Source organism: Aplidium turbinatum, chromosome 15 (assembly GCF_918807975.1).
Source record: "Aplidium turbinatum chromosome 15, kaAplTurb1.1, whole genome shotgun sequence".
Lineage (NCBI taxonomy): Eukaryota > Metazoa > Chordata > Ascidiacea > Aplousobranchia > Polyclinidae > Aplidium > Aplidium turbinatum.
In genome coordinates this window covers 22,678,667-22,696,001 of record NC_137486.1, presented here as the reverse complement: position 1 = coordinate 22,696,001, position 17,335 = coordinate 22,678,667, and the positions used below count along the sequence as shown (strand labels likewise).

General features: G+C 41.2%; 1 protein-coding gene across 3 annotated transcripts in view; it reads right to left on the bottom strand.

Moving 5' to 3' along the window:
- Positions 1-8,209: 8,209 nt before the first annotated feature.
- LOC145784441 (C-type lectin domain family 4 member F-like) overlaps positions 8,210-17,335 on the bottom strand; it is a 54,897-nt gene continuing 45,771 nt past the window's right edge. For all 3 annotated transcript variants that reach the window (XM_082596256.1, XM_082596255.1, XM_082596253.1), the window contains 2 exons: positions 13,817-13,985; positions 8,210-8,504 (listed from right to left, as the gene is read on the bottom strand). In XM_082596256.1, coding sequence (XP_082452382.1) covers positions 8,258-8,504; positions 13,817-13,985 — 416 coding nt within the window. In that variant the 3' untranslated portion in view covers positions 8,210-8,257. The remainder of the gene's footprint in view (positions 8,505-13,816; positions 13,986-17,335) is intronic.

The following is a 17,335-nucleotide window of genomic DNA, read 5'->3' as shown; positions in this document are numbered from 1 at the left end:
TAGATTTGGTTTCGTGGCCGATATGACCAAGTACTTTTTTCACATTTTGGACTCTTCATTACGCAAGCCCAATTTCATTGAACTGCTTACGTACACAGGCAGTGCCGTTCGGATCGTGAACGAACGCCCTTTGGTACCTTTGAGTGACGACCCTAGGGATTTTACTGTCATCACCCCTGCCTCACTGTTGACCCCATACTTAGACCCATACTGTGCTGTTGGGCAATCACATGATCGTGACCAATTAAGAAGGGATTATCGGTTCAATTTGTCACTTTCTCAGCAGTTTTGGAGCAAATGGATAGATTTTTACTCGCCAGGTCTTCAGGGCCGGAAAAAATGGCTAAAAATGGCCGAGAATTTGGAGCCTGGTCAACTTGTAGTGGTGGGTTCTCTTCAAGACATTGGTAAACGTGGGAAGTATCAACTTGGGAGGGTGCATGAGGTAGTTCCACAAATTAGGAAAGGGAAGCCTGTGGTTCGTAGAGCTAAAGTTGCCGTCTGCAACTATGATGAGAGTACGGGGAAAGTGAAAGTAGACTACGTGTTGAGGGATATTTCGTGCCTCGCCCCCGTAAAGAACACCTAAGTGTTAGGGCTTAAGCCTGGTTTTGTCTGCGGTGGCCGACACTTGTCTGAGCCCGGAACAGTCGGTTATTATCGCAACCATTGTATATAGCGTCATTTTAGCGTGTATCGATGGTACCAATTTCATGTATCGTCGTGTTTATTCTTATTGCTGTTCATTCTTTGCATGCCCTTTGTATTTGCGTGTTAACTTAAACGTGAGTGATTCAAACAATTTGTGTATCATGTTTTTATTCATTGGCTCACAATTGTCGTCAATTTTTTTTTAGTTATGCCATGTCAGACTGTCATAACTAGGGGCCGCAATGTTCTAGACAATTGTTCACCTAATCAAACGTTATATAAAAACCGTTTAGGTCTACTGAATCTTACGTCATGGAAATTCCTAAAAATGAGCCAAAATTGCACCATCGTTCGTAAGACTTGTGTCAAACCTGTTTAAACAGGAAACATAGCATCAGCCTCTTTGAACAGCTGTTTGAATGACTTCATAATTGTTTTTCATTATTGCGTCACAGAAACTGCTGACGTGCTTTTGAAATATTGCAAATCATTCTGGTCATTCGTAAAATTGTTTGTTGGAAGTCGGTCGCACATTTAACTGTTGTGCCTATTGCTTGTTAGCTGGACAAAAGTTCCGTCTTTTATCCAAGTAATCTGTTCTGTAGTGACAGTTTTAGAGGCGTACGGTGTTACATTTTCGATAGCCGCAGGCTAATTTTACAGGAATACACTTTTGAATAGACGTTTCAAAAGAGTGTTTATTTTTCGGTCATTACATACAGACGAACAGATCCGGGAACTTTATGTTACAATTTTCCCACAAAGAGATTATGGTTTACCGCTGTGACCAATGGATCACAAAAGGGACCTTAAAAAAGAACAACCTGATCTTTTTGACCATGATGAATGTCGCCAAGCACACCATCATCCAAAAGAAGATATCTCTGGACATAGACGACACATACATACAAGACACAAAACGGTCCACCATTCAAGCCCTGTGGGTCATCATGACAAAAACAAAAGAATTAACACTAAAGCATAACATTCCTTTGTCATCTGACATTTCTACTCCTTCTAAACCTCCTCCTACGGTCAGAAGAAAGAAGAACCAGTCGAGATCCTCTCTTCAACCGCTCTCTCAGTCGTCCTCGGTGGTAGGGATGACTGATTGCAGCGGTGGATCTCACTAGCACAGCACGGTCGTAGAACATCTTTGAAGAAGCTTAGACAGCCAAGGGCTTAACTACCCACCTTCAACCCGTCCCTCTCACTCATCTGCAACGGCCTGATGCCGGAAGAGTAATTGCATCGGGAGATCTTTAACCGTCCCTCTCCGTTGTCCCACTCGCCCTGGGATGACAGGATTGCAGCGGCCCATTCCAAAGATGACTCTGGGGTCAGCGAAAGCTACCCTCCCTCTGGCCGCTCCTCTCTGGTATCTCCGCCAAATGAGATGTCAGACTGCAGTGGCCCGTTTTCTAACAGGTGCCCTTCTTCAAGCGGGCAACAAGAAGATACACACACACAAACAAACTCAAATAAAATAAAAAATAATTCTCTCATGCTTGACCCGCCATCTCCTAGTCTGCTCCAAGATCAGCAAGAGAAAAGTCGAGACAAGCAGATCAGCTTGAGGCAGCCAATAACCCTTAATTTACATCCACAGATTACCATCTACCGCGGTGGGTCCCTTTGGTCGTAGTGAGTCTCTCGCCTCCCTGGTAGGCGTCTTCCATGTAAGTATGGTGTGCCTGCTGAGTGTGTGGGTGTGTGGACGGCTCTCGGAGCGGACGCACTAATGATCAGACAGGAAACAAATCCATTTCATATTGAAAATTGTAAACCTGCAAGATGTAGTGGTATCCATTTTGACCTCTGAGCAAAATAAAAGAAAAAAAAAACATACCTTAATCCTTGAAAAAGCAAAAGTGGGTCTTACATTTAATTATTTGTTAATGCGAAACTTGCTGCTGCATCTTCTCTGCAAGTCTTATTATCCTTGGTTGGTAATGCGTAGTTTTTAGCTTCACACATGCAGCACTCATATCTGAGCTGAGACGATTCCGTGTGCTTGATTGTATAAAATTCATGTGCGAAAATAAAGATTCGCACGAATATGAAGAACCAACCAACGTTAACACAGCTACCACAAATCTTTTCATAGTTTCAAACGAATTTGGCAGGGAGTTCCACTCTGTAAGAATTATATTTTCAGCATGGTTTTCAACAGCAGGAAAGTCACAACCATCTGCAGGGGTCTTATGTTTTTATTTATTTAATTTAAGTTTTTATAACCCCTGTGACAGGAGATACGCTGCTGGCGTAACGAAGCTTCGATGGCACAGAGATAACGCAATGATTCTCCAAGAATTTATTTTATTCGTGAGTTCGAATTGCAGAATTTAGATTAGAACGTCAAAATTTTAACTAGCGTTTTCAGAATGAATAGATTTTTGAATTTATTTTATATTATTGTTGAGTGCAGTTTGCTTTTAAAGGGTACAAAAATGTAACATGATTTGCTAACAAACAAGAGCACAATAGCTTTATTACGTCATAAGCACCCAGTAATTTGTCGTGATACTGATAACGCACTTCTACGGCTTTAGTTGTATCAGACTGCTTTTTTTTTTTTTTTTTTTTCTTTTTCGCGCAACGCTCAGAGTTCAAGATGGATACCACTACATCTTGCAGGTTTACAAATTGTCCATATGGAATGGATTTGTTTCCTGTCTCATCATTAGTGCGTCCGCTCCGGGAGCCGTCCACACACCCAAACACTCAGCAGGCACACCATACTTACATGGAAGATACCTACCAGGGAGGCGAGGGACTCACTACGACCGAAGGGACCCACCGCGGTAGATGGTAATCTTGGATGTAAATGTTTGGTTAGTGGCTGCCTCAAGCTGATCTGCCTGTCTCAACGGTACCCGGTCAATTGGTCGAAAGACATTTGGTCGACAGTCATTTGGTCGACAGACATTTGGTCGACAGGACGTTTGGTCGACAGACAATTGGTCGACAAGACGTTTGGTCGACAGGACATTTGGTCGACAGACATTTGGTCGACAGGACATTTGGTCGACAGACATTTGGTCGACAGGACGTTTGGTCGACAGACATTTGGTCGACAGGACATTTGGTCGACAAGACATTTGGTCGACAGGACATTTGGTCGAAAGAACGATTCATTTTAGGGTTAACTAACCCTAACCTAACCCTAACCCTAATCCTAACCTAACCCTAACCTTAACCCTAACCTAACCCTAACTCTAACCCAAATGTCCTGTCGACCAAATGTCTTGTCGACCAAATGTCTTGTCGACCAAATGTCTGTCGACCAAATGTCTTGTCGACCAAATGTCTGTCGACCAAATGTCTTGTCGACCAAATGTCTTGTCGACCAAATGTCCTGTCGACCAAATGTCTGTCGACCAATTGTCTGTCGACCAAACGTCCTGTCGACCAAATGTCTGTCGACCAATTGACTGTCGACCAAATGTCTTTCGACCAATCGACCGGCCACCGTCTCAACTTTCCTCTTGCTGATCTTGGAGCAGTCTAGGAGATGGCGGGTCAAGCTCAAGAACTAGCGCGTTTTGGTAGATAATTAATTTTTAAATTTTATTTGAGTTTGTTTGTGTGTGTGTATCTTCTTGTTGCCCGCTTCAAGAAGGGCACCTGTTTGGAGGAAACGGGCCACTGCAGTCTGACATCTCATTTGGCGGAGATGCCAGAGAGGAGCGGCCAGAGAGAGGGTAGCTTTCGCTGACCCCAGAGTCGTCTTGGAATGGGCCGCTGCAATCCTGTCATCCCAGAGCGAGTGGGACAACGGAGAGGGACGGTTAAAGATCTCCCGCTGCAATCACTCTTCCGGCATCAGGCCGTTGCAGATGAGTGAGAGGGACGGGTTAAAGGTGGGTTGTTACGCCCTTGGCTGTCTAAACTTCTTCAAAGATGATCTACGACCGTACTGTGCTAGTGAGACCCACCGCTGCAATCAGTCATCCCTACCACCGAGGACGACTGAGAGGGCGGTTGAAGAGTGGATCTCGACTGGTTCTTCTTTCTTCTGACCGTAGGAGGAGGTTTGGAAGGAGTAGAAATGTCAGACTGCTATATGGCAACTCGGTACGGTACTAGATTAAAATAGGGTGGGGCCTTATTACAAATATTTAGTGAAACATTTATTCTTTGCTGAAATATTTGTTTAAATTTCATTATTTAAAAAAAAGACAAGTGGTTCACTGAAAATCTGTGATGGGTCACTTCGTGACCCGCGGGTCAGTGGTTCGCCATCCCTGGATAGCGTTATGACAATTTAAAACAGGAGATGAAAGCAATGGGAATTGACATTATGGGAGTTAGTGAAACACGCTGGAAAGATAATGGTAAAATAGTAGATGATGGTTCGTAATGATCTATTCAGGCGGATGTAAACATATCCATGGAGTAGGAATTCTAATGAAGAAAAGCGTGGCATCTGCAATGATTGGTATTGTCCTATGTCCAACAGAATTATAATGATGAAACTGCAAGGAACCCCTTTCAACATAAATGTCATGCAGGTATATGCACCAACAAAAGATCATGCAGATGAAGAAATAGAAAAATTCTATGACAATATAAACAATATAGTTTCGGGAGAGAGTTTGCTGTTTGTTGTGTTTTGCCTGTCTTTAATATAAACAATGTTTTATCACATACCAAAAGGAATGAAATTACGTTTATAATGGGAGACTGGAATGCGAAAGTTGGAAACCAATATGAATTTCCAGTAACAGGACACTATGGTTTGGGAGAAATGAACCAACGAGGAAGACTACTATTGGAATTTTGCAAACTCAATCAGCTGATAATAGCAAACACTTTATTTCAACAACCACCTAGATGACTATACACATGGCATAGCCCTGGAGATCAATATCGTAACCAAATTGACTTCATTATGATAAATCAAAGATTCAAGAACTCAATAAAACAAGCCAAAACGTATCCTGGAGCTGACATAAACTCTGATCATAATCCAGTTGTTGTAAAGGTGCAAATAAAACTGAAAAAAAAATGAAACAAAACCCCATTTTGGAACAGTTAGATATGAATCAACTTACAATTGAAGAAACGAAACGACAGTACAATCTTTTGGTGAACAACAAATTTGCCTTACTGAGCAACGAATCTGGACCACAAGAAGGTGACACTGCGAACATGATTGAAAACCAATGGCATGAAATACTGAAGAACTTGAATGATGCAAGCAAAAAAGTTTTAAAACAAAAGAAAAAAGCCTCTAAGCAACCTTGGATGAATCAAAAGATTTTAGACTTGATGATAGAAAGAAAAAGAAACAAAGACAATAACATCCAGTGTTTTAAGATACATAAAGAAATAAATCATAAGTGCCAAACAGCAAAACAAAAGTGATGGGATGAACAGTGTGAAACTATAGAACAATTAGAAGCTACGCACAAGCCACGAGATATGCATCAAAAAGTTAAAGAAATGACTGGTAATAGAAAGTCAAAAGCAAGACAAAACAATTGCATCAAGGATAAAGACGGAAAAATGATTTTCGACCGAGATCTAGTGACGCGAAGATGGGAAGAGTATATTAGCGACCTGCATGGAGATGAGAGAGGAAATACTCCTGCTATTAATAATGAAGAAGGTGAACCAATACTGGAATCTGAAATATTACTATTGACGGAATGCTGGTCGAGCAAGTCAAAAGCTTCACCTATCTGGAACACACAATAACTGAAAATGGCAGATGCAATACGGAAATATTGAGACGAATAGAAATAGCAAGAAACAACTTCGTAAACATGAAAAAGACGTTAACAACACGCAAAATTAACATCAACATTCAACTTTCGAAAACGAATTATAAAATGCTATATATGGACTACGTTACTTTACAATGCAGAAACATGGACACTATCATCACAAATGGTTAAACGACTTGAGGCATTTGAAATGTGGATTTATAAAAGAATGCTTAAATTTCATGGAAGGATAAAATCACAAACAAAGATGTACTATCCAGAATACAAACCAACATGGAAATTTTACAAACAATTAAATCAAGAAAATTGAAATATTTTGGCCACAAATGATTCGCAATAATTCTATTCAAAGACAATTACTAGAAGGAAAAATGAACGGCAAACGAAATAGGGGCAGACCACCAAGAATTTAGACTAATGATATTGAAGTCTGGTCAGGACTTAACTACAAAACTGCGGTAGAAGAATCTCACAACAGAGAAACTTGGCGTCTCATTGCCTCCAACCCTCGACGAGAGGAAGGAACTTAATGATGATGATGAACATATAATTCCACAAGGAGACGCGATATACCAAAATTTTAAATACTAGAAATTTTAAGGGGTCCGCGACCGCTTAGATGCACCAAAAGGGGTCCACCAAGACAAAAAGGTTGAGAACCACCACTGCCTTAAAAAAAATTCGTTTTTGAATTATTCTAATTAGCCAAACTTTCGTTTTTTTTCTGCTATAAATGCTTCGCCACTTCTAGGCTAATCTTATTCTGACGAGGTACCAGCTCGATTGTAGAGCGACAATAAATGAAACTATAACATTATTATTATTCTGACGACAGCTCCTAAAAAGAGTCAGATGAAAACCTGCAGCTTTGAGCTACCAAAATCTACTCATGAACTTTAAGTTTTGTACCAACCAATCCCACAAACCAATCAACTCTTCAGGTAAAAACTTCTAAAAATAATCAAGCAAGGCGCGAGCACAATCAATTACAGCTTTCTAATGCAAACCTGGGTAGAGCAGTTAAAACAGACATAAATCAGTAATAACACATCTACCATTATATCACAGAAATAAAATTTGTGCTTCTGTGTGCTTTATTCTTTGGATTTTTTTTTTGTTGCAATAATCTCGTTTTGTGCTTTCGTCCATCTTGCGCAATCTTGCATCTTGGATACTTTTCCTCTGAACTTTTCCTCCATCAAATACTTGATCCGTTGTTTTGTGTAGTCAATTTGTATGGGAGCAGGATAGGCAGTCTTTCAATGTTTAAATTAAATAATAATTTTGATGTTATACTGTGTTCCCCTGGTACTTTTTTGTGTAATATATTAATATTTTTTTCCTTAAAAGCTTGAAAAGGATTATACGTATAGCCAAAAACGTTCGCTTTATTTTTGTGTCATAATGTCAAATCTCGTAATGTTGCTGAGCTGTTTCTGTTTTAAGGAAGTGATTTTCAAACTTCTTTGGACTACGGCACGCCAAAGAATTTCGGAATCTACTGCGACACATTCACTTACTACGTCACTGTCTTTTAACTTTTTGATCGAAGCTGAAAAACTATAAAACAATTACTAGCGAACTTTGCTCAATGACAATAGAAATCCCGAGTGGAATATCATCGATTGTTACGTGAAATATTTGTCCACTCATTGTTACGAAATAATTATCAACAAATCTAATAACGAATAACAACGTTGAATATGGAACGTTAATTATTCAACGTTGTTATTCGTTATTAGATTTGTTGATAATTATTTCGTAACAATGAGTCCTCACACGACGATGAAGAGCCGACAAATGTTTCATGTAACAATCTATGATATTCCACTCGGGATTTCTATTATCATTGAGTAAAGTTCCCTAGCAATTGCTTAATTCCATTTTTTTTCACATATACGTGGGGCAAAGTACGAGCATTGGCTGTTGAAGCTGCGTAGATTGTCCAAGTTCATAGCCACGCAATCCTCGTCATATCCACTGTGACTGCTTGGTTGTCCTCGTCCCCACAAACCATCAGTTACAAGTTCGCCATTGATCCATCTCCAAGTTCCCGCTTCCTGGGTCTTATTCATTCCAATCCACATGCGGCTTCTTGGGTTCAAACCGTCCACGATGAACCTGAGAACACAGTGAACAAAGTATGAGGGCAATGAAGCAGATGGGAAATGAAATAACCAACCACTGCTTTCAATGTTGCTTGTCATTCAACTGTATTTAGTGATATTAAACAATTACTGTAGATAAGTAATTGCTTAATATAAAATATTTCCATGGTTTCGAAATCTTACAAACTTAGTTTAAAAGGTTAAAAGTTAGTTCAAAACAAGATTTCGAAACCGTGCTAGGTCTTTTGATTATTCAATATGCAAAAGTGAAACTGAAATTTCCTAATTAATTTGGTCATTAAAAATCAAACCAGAATATTTACGATCAAGTGAAAACACTGTTACCAGTCCGAAGCCAAACCAATGTGGATCCAGAAGATGATGCAATCTATGACTCAGCGAAAAAGTATTTATTCCTACTGCTGATCCTTCTGAGTGCATCAATAAAGTAGAAGAACTAATTTCGAGGTGAAGACTCGGAAACAAATTTAGTCTAAAAAACTACAAATACTTTTTACTCAATTCATTTCTACTATATGGACTTTCGGCATGTTGCAGTTTCATCAAGCATGTCAATCAAAATCAACTCTTAGTCTTATTGATTTTACAAACAGGTTTGCCAGTAATTTTTGACATCATAACCTAATATTATTCGGTAATTTTCACCAGTAAATAGTTGTGAACATTTTTACACTTCGCAATCTCAACTGATTGCTTCCCAACAGTTGGTAGCGTTTCTATTCTTTCTGTGTTGTTTTTCAGTTTGTGCACAAAGATTGTTTAAGACAAAACAAAAGATGATGCAAAAATGGGGCCCCTCTCAAAAAACAATTTTTAGCAAAATTTAATAACAACGAACTTGTATCATGTTTTATTGCCATCATGCTTTGATTGCCATTTTGATCCCAATCGTTTTCCTTGTTTATTATCATCTCCACGTTCTTGTTATGTTCTTCTATGTTGAAGTTCGCATTGTATCGCTTTTACGTCTTTTACCAGTTTTCTGTTTTTCTTGAATACTAACTCAAAGTCAATTTCCATTTTATTTCCACTTGCACTGAAAGTCACATTTCTTCCTTCTTCTTTCTTAAACCAAGTATTAGCAACACACAGGTCTTTTTGTCGCAGAATTCAAGTAGTCGCCTTCCATCACGATTCCTTTCTCACACGCCAAACCCTCCATGACATTTTTAAACTTATCTATTTGTTTGCTAACTTCCCCATTAAAGTCCCCAGCACCCAATAGAATTTAATGATCACTTACATGGGCCATTTTGTCATAATATATTTCCTTTTCTGTATCGGGTCTTCCACTTTCATCATCATCATCATCATCATCATCATCGTCATCGTCGTCGTGTGAGCCTCTGGGGCCGAGGGTCTATCCTTTTACCACCCCAGATTCACGATGTTCCCGGGCTACACTGAAAGGCTACTAGAGAGCAGCCAGTCTTTAGTTTCATCATCCATGACGCGCAGACCTTCCACTCCGTTAGGTGGCTTGAAGCTGGTACAGTCATTGATGATGTGGTCTGCGGTTTGTTCCTAGGCACCACATTCAAAAGAGGAGGAAGAGGCCATTCCCCATTGGTCCATGGAGCGGAAAAGCCCGACGCCCATACGGAGACGGTTGAGGCGCACCCATGCCTGTCTTGGTAGTGTTAGGTCGATGGGGCGTGTGTTGACGTCGGGAATGAACGAATTGAGTCTGATGGCGCTTGACTGCCATTTATGGTCCGCCCAACTAGCCGCAGAGATTTCTTGTTCATCAGCTTTCTTCATGAGGAGTTGAGCGGTCGGCACGAATGGGTGTCTTGATTTCAGTCGACGGGGGTGCTCGTTTCGGAGAGCAGAGATCTTGTGGTGGAGAAGGTGGTTAGGCTCCAGTGCCCGTCGACCGAGGAACAGAGTGGCTTCTTCACGACGAAGCTCAGCCGGTTGGATGCCAGCGAGAATGGGGAGATTGTCCAATGGTGTGGGACGCAGGCATCCGGTCACTGTGCCCAGGGCACCAAACAGGTGCAGGTGCACAGTACTCTGCTGAAGAGTGGACAAGAGGTAAGGCTGCTATACGGAAAGTGTGAGCCCTCGCCCACCAGCTAGAGCCTGTCAGGCGCTTGAGTAGCGCAGCGCGGGATGTGAGTTTCTTGCGCAGTGACACCAAATGGTGGCGGTATGTAAGCGATCTGTCCAGTGTCACCCCGAGATATTTTGGTTCGGGGCAGAAGGACAGAGATTTTCCGTTGTTCTGGACGTGTAGCTCACGATCAGCTTCCCGATTGTGGAGGTGGAAAGCTGCTGCCACAGTTTTAGTTTCGCTGAGTTTCAGTCGCCAGTTCTGGAGATAAGCTGAGAGAGTTTTCATGTCCTGGCTCAAGGTGTCTTATATATTTTCCTACTACTTTGTAGAATGGAGAATTGCCAGGTCGTCCGCATAAGCGTATTTTGCGGAGACCGTAGTTGGCAGGTCGTGGGTGTAGATGTTGAAAAAAAAGTGGAGCCAGGACCGATCTCTGTGGGATGCATTTTTCAGGCGTCTCAGTCTGCTTCGCCGTGAGCTACCGGTGGTGAGGGTGAAGCTTCGATTCCTGACAAGTTCCATAATCACATGAACCATATGTCGGTCAGGAAGCAGGCGAAGAAGCTTGTAAGTAAGGCGGCGATGGCATACGGTGTCATAGACAGCTGTGAAATCTAGGCCTTCGGCCTTCTTTTTTGCCTCAAAGCAATCCTCGATGTCTTGGGTTAAGAGTGTGACCTGATCTACGGTGGATTTTCCGTGGCTTGCTCTTTTGGAAGGAGCGGGTCGATGATTGGGTTGACGCGTGCGTAGATCAGTCTTTCGAGGATCTTGAAAGGAACACAAAGGAGGGATATCGGACGATAACTCCTTGGGTCCTCTGGTGGCTTGTAAGGTTAGGGATCGCAACTACTAAAGCTTTTCTCCAGATTTTTGGGATTGTGAGGTGGTGCAGGCAGGAAGAGAGGAATCTACGTAACCAGGACTTGAGGGCAGGGCCAGCATGGAGCAAAAGCTCAGGACAGATCTAATCCGGCCTTGGAGACTTGTGTGGCTTCACTAGGCGGAGGGCGGTGGCGAATTCCTCTGGAGTGAAATCTCCAGAGATTGCTTATTTTTGTGATGTTTCCACTCGCCACAGAGCAGACATCTTTGCCGACAAGGCGGGATTACTTGCAGTTCTTTGTCTTGTAGACCCCGTTCTGCACTAGCTGGGAAGCGATGGCATTAGCAGAAACGGGGCACTGACGAGGGGATTTTCCTGAGCGCCCAGTGAAGTTTTTGATGATGCTCCATGCTTTGCGGCTTGCGTGTGAAAAGTCAATAGTTTGGACAGCTTCGTTCCATCGCTCAAGCTTCTTTGTGTCCAGCCGCTCAAGTAGTCTGGTGGCGGCGGTATCAGTTGGAGATTGGTCGACAAAGGTCCACTTCAGGCTCTCATGCACAAACGTGGCAATGCCGTGCTTCCTGCTTAAGGTAGACCCGGCTAGCGTGTAGTTGGGAATAGCTAGCCTATCTGCAGATGTGCGATGGGTCTCTTGGAGGAGGATGACGAGTGCCGGTTGGTATGGGCAAGCTTCTCCACAACTTTGATGTTGCTTGTTGGGTAGCCTTCTATGTTGAGCTGCAGAATGGTGGGGTGTCTGAACTTGTCTATTGCCCCTTGCAGCTGTGCCGTCCGGGTGGAGGCTCTTGGTTGACAAGTTTCCTTTGGCATCTGCTTGGGTGCAGATGTTACTCACAGGATGGGGCACGAGAAGACACTTGTCGTCCATCCCTTGTCGTACTTTCATCATCATCATCCATTTTGCTTCAAAGAAGCCTTGTCTTTATCCTTTTGTGCTGCATAAGTATAAATTACGCTACGTGCTCGAACACCATCGCCATTACTGTGTCACTTTGTCTACGAACCTCTACAACATTTTTATATAACTCTTCCTTTACCAAAATCGTAACTTCTCCTGTGCTAATGTCACTGCCCAACCACCACAGCTTGTATATCCTTGTTTTGACACCCAAAAACCTGGATCCTTTGTTCCACCATTGGACTTCCTGTAAACATCAAACTTCTACCTTCCTCATTCTCAGATCATCACTCACTTCAGTCCCTGTAGTGTAACCTACAACACAAGCTTCCCACATTCAAACTTTCCAGTCGCACCCCTGAATTCTTAGCAGCATTGTCAGAAGTTTTGAAGTTGGTTGATGATGAAACTAAGCAAGCCATAACTTGGCATGTCACAAGTCAACAAAATGAGTTTGACAAGCGATGACCAAGCAAGTCCGACGTGAGCACGTAAATCTCATTTGCTGACTGGGCAGTAGCTGAAATGTAATTGCTGAGTTGTCACATGCCGATCGGGTCCAACTATACCCTTACACAAGCCTACATGTCTTATAGTGCATGTTGCATGCAAGTGAATTTGTTGAACTGTTCTCTTCGCTTCATATGGATCGCAAGGTCTGAAATAAAAGCTAAATGAATAGGCTAAATAAAATTAATTTTCATTGGCCTTAGGAGTCTTTTGTTATGTGGCATGATTTTTGCCATAAGAATCTTACAGTTAAGGTAGGCTAACGTGTGAATAAAGAATTGAAACTACCTAAAAAGAAGTAAAGAACTATGTTCATTTTAAAAGAATGTGAAGACTTGTCTAGAAATTGCAATTTGAAAACTTCTAAGCCACCATGATTTTACTATTCGGCAAGACGGCAACAAAGCGCGTTTTTAAACTTAAACTCTTGATGTTATTTGCTAGCCAAATAGTTAGTCTAATTTTAAGTATTTGAAATTTTAAACTTCATCCACTGTTGCAAAATGTTCTTCAATTCATTCGTCAGCCTAATTTGCGATTAAAAGTAGTTTAATTTTTGCAATCACAAACCAGGCCAAAGCTGGAAAACTTGAAATTATAGCTTAGCCTACATTGCGATCAAAACTAAGTAGGCTACGTCAATAAAATCGGTGCTTGCCGCAATACACAATACCAAAAACTGTAACTCTATTGTAATATCATAATGGAATGACGTCAAGGATAAATTTCCTCCTCCTTAGGGTTAGGGTTCCTACTTTCTGATTAAGTCAATTCCTCTTAACAGTGCCCAATAACAACAGGTTTTATAAGTATGTCATTGTATGTGTTAGGCTATAGTGGGCAAGGGCATTTCACTAAATCTCATGGAGTACGAGTACAAACAAATTAAGAAACTCTGTTTTAGTCGGTTTAGTTACAAAAGTATTTTTAATGGGTAAACTGATTTGTTAGTAATCTTACAACTTTTGCAAGTAGTGCTTGTAGCCTTACCTTCTATTCTGAATAGTTTTGAAGCCGTAAACTGCTAAATCAGCTCCAATTCCTTGGCAAGATTGTCTGCTTGCTGTATAATTTTGAAAGTCAGGCAATAGTTTGTATTGGTATCCATTGGCCAGTCCAATCCATCCGTCGTCTAATCTTGCAAATCCGCTTCGCATTGCTGAGAAAAGAATTTTATAATGTTTAGTTGAGATATTTATGTTGAATCCACCAGATCCTCTATCTGGCTTGTTGCTTATTTTAGTAGAGCCGAGTCGTAACCACCAAGGGCTTGATGCGGTCCTAGTACCTCACAAACAAAACAAGGAATAACAGTGTCACAATCAATGTACAAAGCCTCGCGTCGGGCTGCTTTGCATCTTGACAGAATGTACTGTTTTCATTGTGGAATTTTGAGCGATGTGTTATTATCGGGTATTGACCTAAAGTAACCTTTGCATGAGAAATCTGTATTATGTAACGTATTTCGAGAATCGTCTGTAAGCATGCAAATCTAGAATGTTCTGTTGTTTTTCATAATTTCTGAGCGTCGTTTGTCATGACGTCACAAGGATGTTTACCAGTAGATGTCCGATTGCGAAATATTTATTATGTAAGAATCTTATACCCTACGTGACATTCTTTAGACTTCTTTAAGCTTCTGCTTGTTGACATTTATTGCAACTTGACAGAACAATATGACATTACGTAACCTTCTCGATGTTACTAGACCGAACAAACCTTTTATAAATAGTGGTGTAGTTTGCATTATGATTATTGAGTTGATTATGTGATTATGGGAGTTGTATTATTATGAGTTGATTATGAGAGTTGTGTTATGAGTTGTGGATTGGTAGTTGGTGCAGAAATTATTGTTGATTGAGAGTTGAAGTAATCGAATACAAGTAGATGAGAATTGGTGCTGATATAAATTGTGTTCGAAATTAGAGTTATTTGAGAAGCCGTTCGTTAAAGTCCTTCAAGAAGTTAGATTATCATTTCACTAGTAGAACCATTTGACATTTAATTGACTGCTTTTCGGTTTGACCCATTAAACTACGTCATTGAACCTTTCCAAGTCTTTTTCCTGGTAAGAGATAGAAAGAAACCGTGACATTCTGGGGGCTCGTCCGGGAATAAACCGAAAAAAACCGAAGAATATCGAAGGATTTATTGAAAGAATAATAAATTAAGAACAAGCTGACAAAATGGCGGATACCGTCAAACATGAGATGATTGAAGACTTACGGAGCATGGCTGAACGAATGGGGCTGAGTGACAATGAGAAGTCTCAGTTTGTGATGGAAGAGTATCACAAGATAATGGCTCAAAAAGCTCAGCGAGAAGCTGACGAAAGAGAAGAAAGAAGAGCTGTTCGTGAAATAAGGAAAGCAGAACTTGAAGCTGAGGAGAAGCGAGCACAACTTGAAGCTGAGGAAAAGCGAGCACAACTTGAAGCTGAAGAGAAGCGGGCGCAGCGCGAAGCAGAAGCTGAAGAGAAGCGAGCACAACGCGAAGCAGAAGCTGAAGAAAAACGGGCACAATGGCAGTACGAAGCAGAAGCTGAAGAAAGAAGAGCGCAATATGAATTGGAAAAGTTAAAACTTGATATAGAAAGACAAAAGCTGGACATTGGTGAGCGATCTAATTCTACTAATGATAATGCTCGAGATGTTATTGTGGCGCAAGTTAGACGTCCAGATCTGCCATCATTTGTTGAAGAAAAAGATGAGTTGGATAGTTATTTGTTAAGATTTGAAAGATATGCTACAATAGCCAAATTGGAGAAGTCGACGTGGGCTACCCAGCTAAGCATGTTATTATCGGGACAAGCTCTTGATGTATATTCAAGACTTTCGCAAGAAGAAGCCATGAACTATGACAGATTGAAGTTAGCTCTGTTAAAGCGATACAATTTCACCGAGCATGGATACCATCAAAGATTCCGTGAGGCAAAGCCTGAACGACACGAAAGCCCAGGTCAATTTATTGAACGTTTAAGAAACCTTTTGTTAAAATGGTTTGAACTTTCGGGGGCGGAACAATCATTGGACGGATTACCAAACCTTATAGTTAAGGAACAATTCACAGATTCATGTTCAAAAGATCTTTCAGTTTATTTAATGGAGAGAAGTCCAAAGACTCTAGAAGACATAGCCAGTGTGGCGGAACAATACTTAGTTGCTCATGATGAGAAGTTGTCGACCGAAGAAATGTTGTCATGCGATAATGACGAAGAGCAAACAAATAATTTTAAAGTAGGTGCGGTTCCAAGAGAAGTATGTTGTTTTAATTGTAATGGCTTAGGTCATAAGTCTGTTAACTGCCGGAAGAAGACTAACAAAAATCATCAGGAATCGAGAAAGTGGTGCAATCGTTGCAATAGGCAAGGACACGAAGCGAAGGAATGCAAGGACAAGTCGTTTTCCCTATCCAATCAGTCTGGAAAAGATAAAGACACAGAGGTTTATCGAGGCGGTTGTGCGTTAATGATTCATGAACCCACGCTTGAGAATGAGAGATCGGATGAAGATGATCAGTTGGAGAAGACAACGGGAAAGAAGACAGAAAAAGATGCTTACGAAGAAATAATACCTGAAGATTACCTGCCAGTAGTGGATGGAAAAGTTGGAAACAAAAAGGTAAAAGTTTTACGTGATTCTGGTTCTACGGTATAATGGTGAGGAGAGATTTGGTTAAAGACAGTCAGTTAACGGGAAAAACTGGAATTGTGATGTCGATAAATAACACTTCAATGCAAGGACCGTTAGCGAAGATATATATCGAAACTCCGTATTGTAGTGGGACTGTGAAAGCGCTATGTTTACAAAACTCTTTAGTTGATCTTATAATCGGAAATGTTATTGAGAGAAATTCTGAAGTTACTTGTTATTCTTGTGGCAAGAATGGTCACTTTGCTCGAGATTGTTCTGCAGATAATCTGCGACGATCTCACGGTCATGGATACAATGAGCGCGAAGAACCGAGGGGAAGAGGCAGGCGACGACCATTTGGAGTTTGCTATAGATGCGGTAGACGCGGACACTTCGCCAGGGAGTGCGTTGCTGACGGCGGACATTCAGAAAACAGACGTTGCCGTGACAACCACTGCTACCGATGTGGGGAGACTGGACACATAGCCAGAAGCTTCCCTTTTGATGAAAAGGCTTGCTACAACTGTCACAGAGAAGGTCATCTGGCCAAGGACTGTGTGGAGAGGAAGTGTTTCCGATGTAAGAAGATGGGTCGTCTTGCTCGCCGGTGCACTGAAGTTGTTGAGGACGATAGTAAAAGTAAACTTTCACAGTAAACGTGACTATTGTTTTGAGAAAAGCTGTCGTTGGTAGATCATGCAACGATGGAATTATGAGAATTGATTTATTGAGTAATTAATTGTTTTTGTAATATGTTTTGTATTGATTGTGTTGTTATATTATTTGCAACAATATTCTAAGGGGGGGCGTATGTCACAATCAATGTGCAAGGCCTCGCGTCTGGCTGCTTTGCGTCTTGACAGAATGTGCTGTTTTT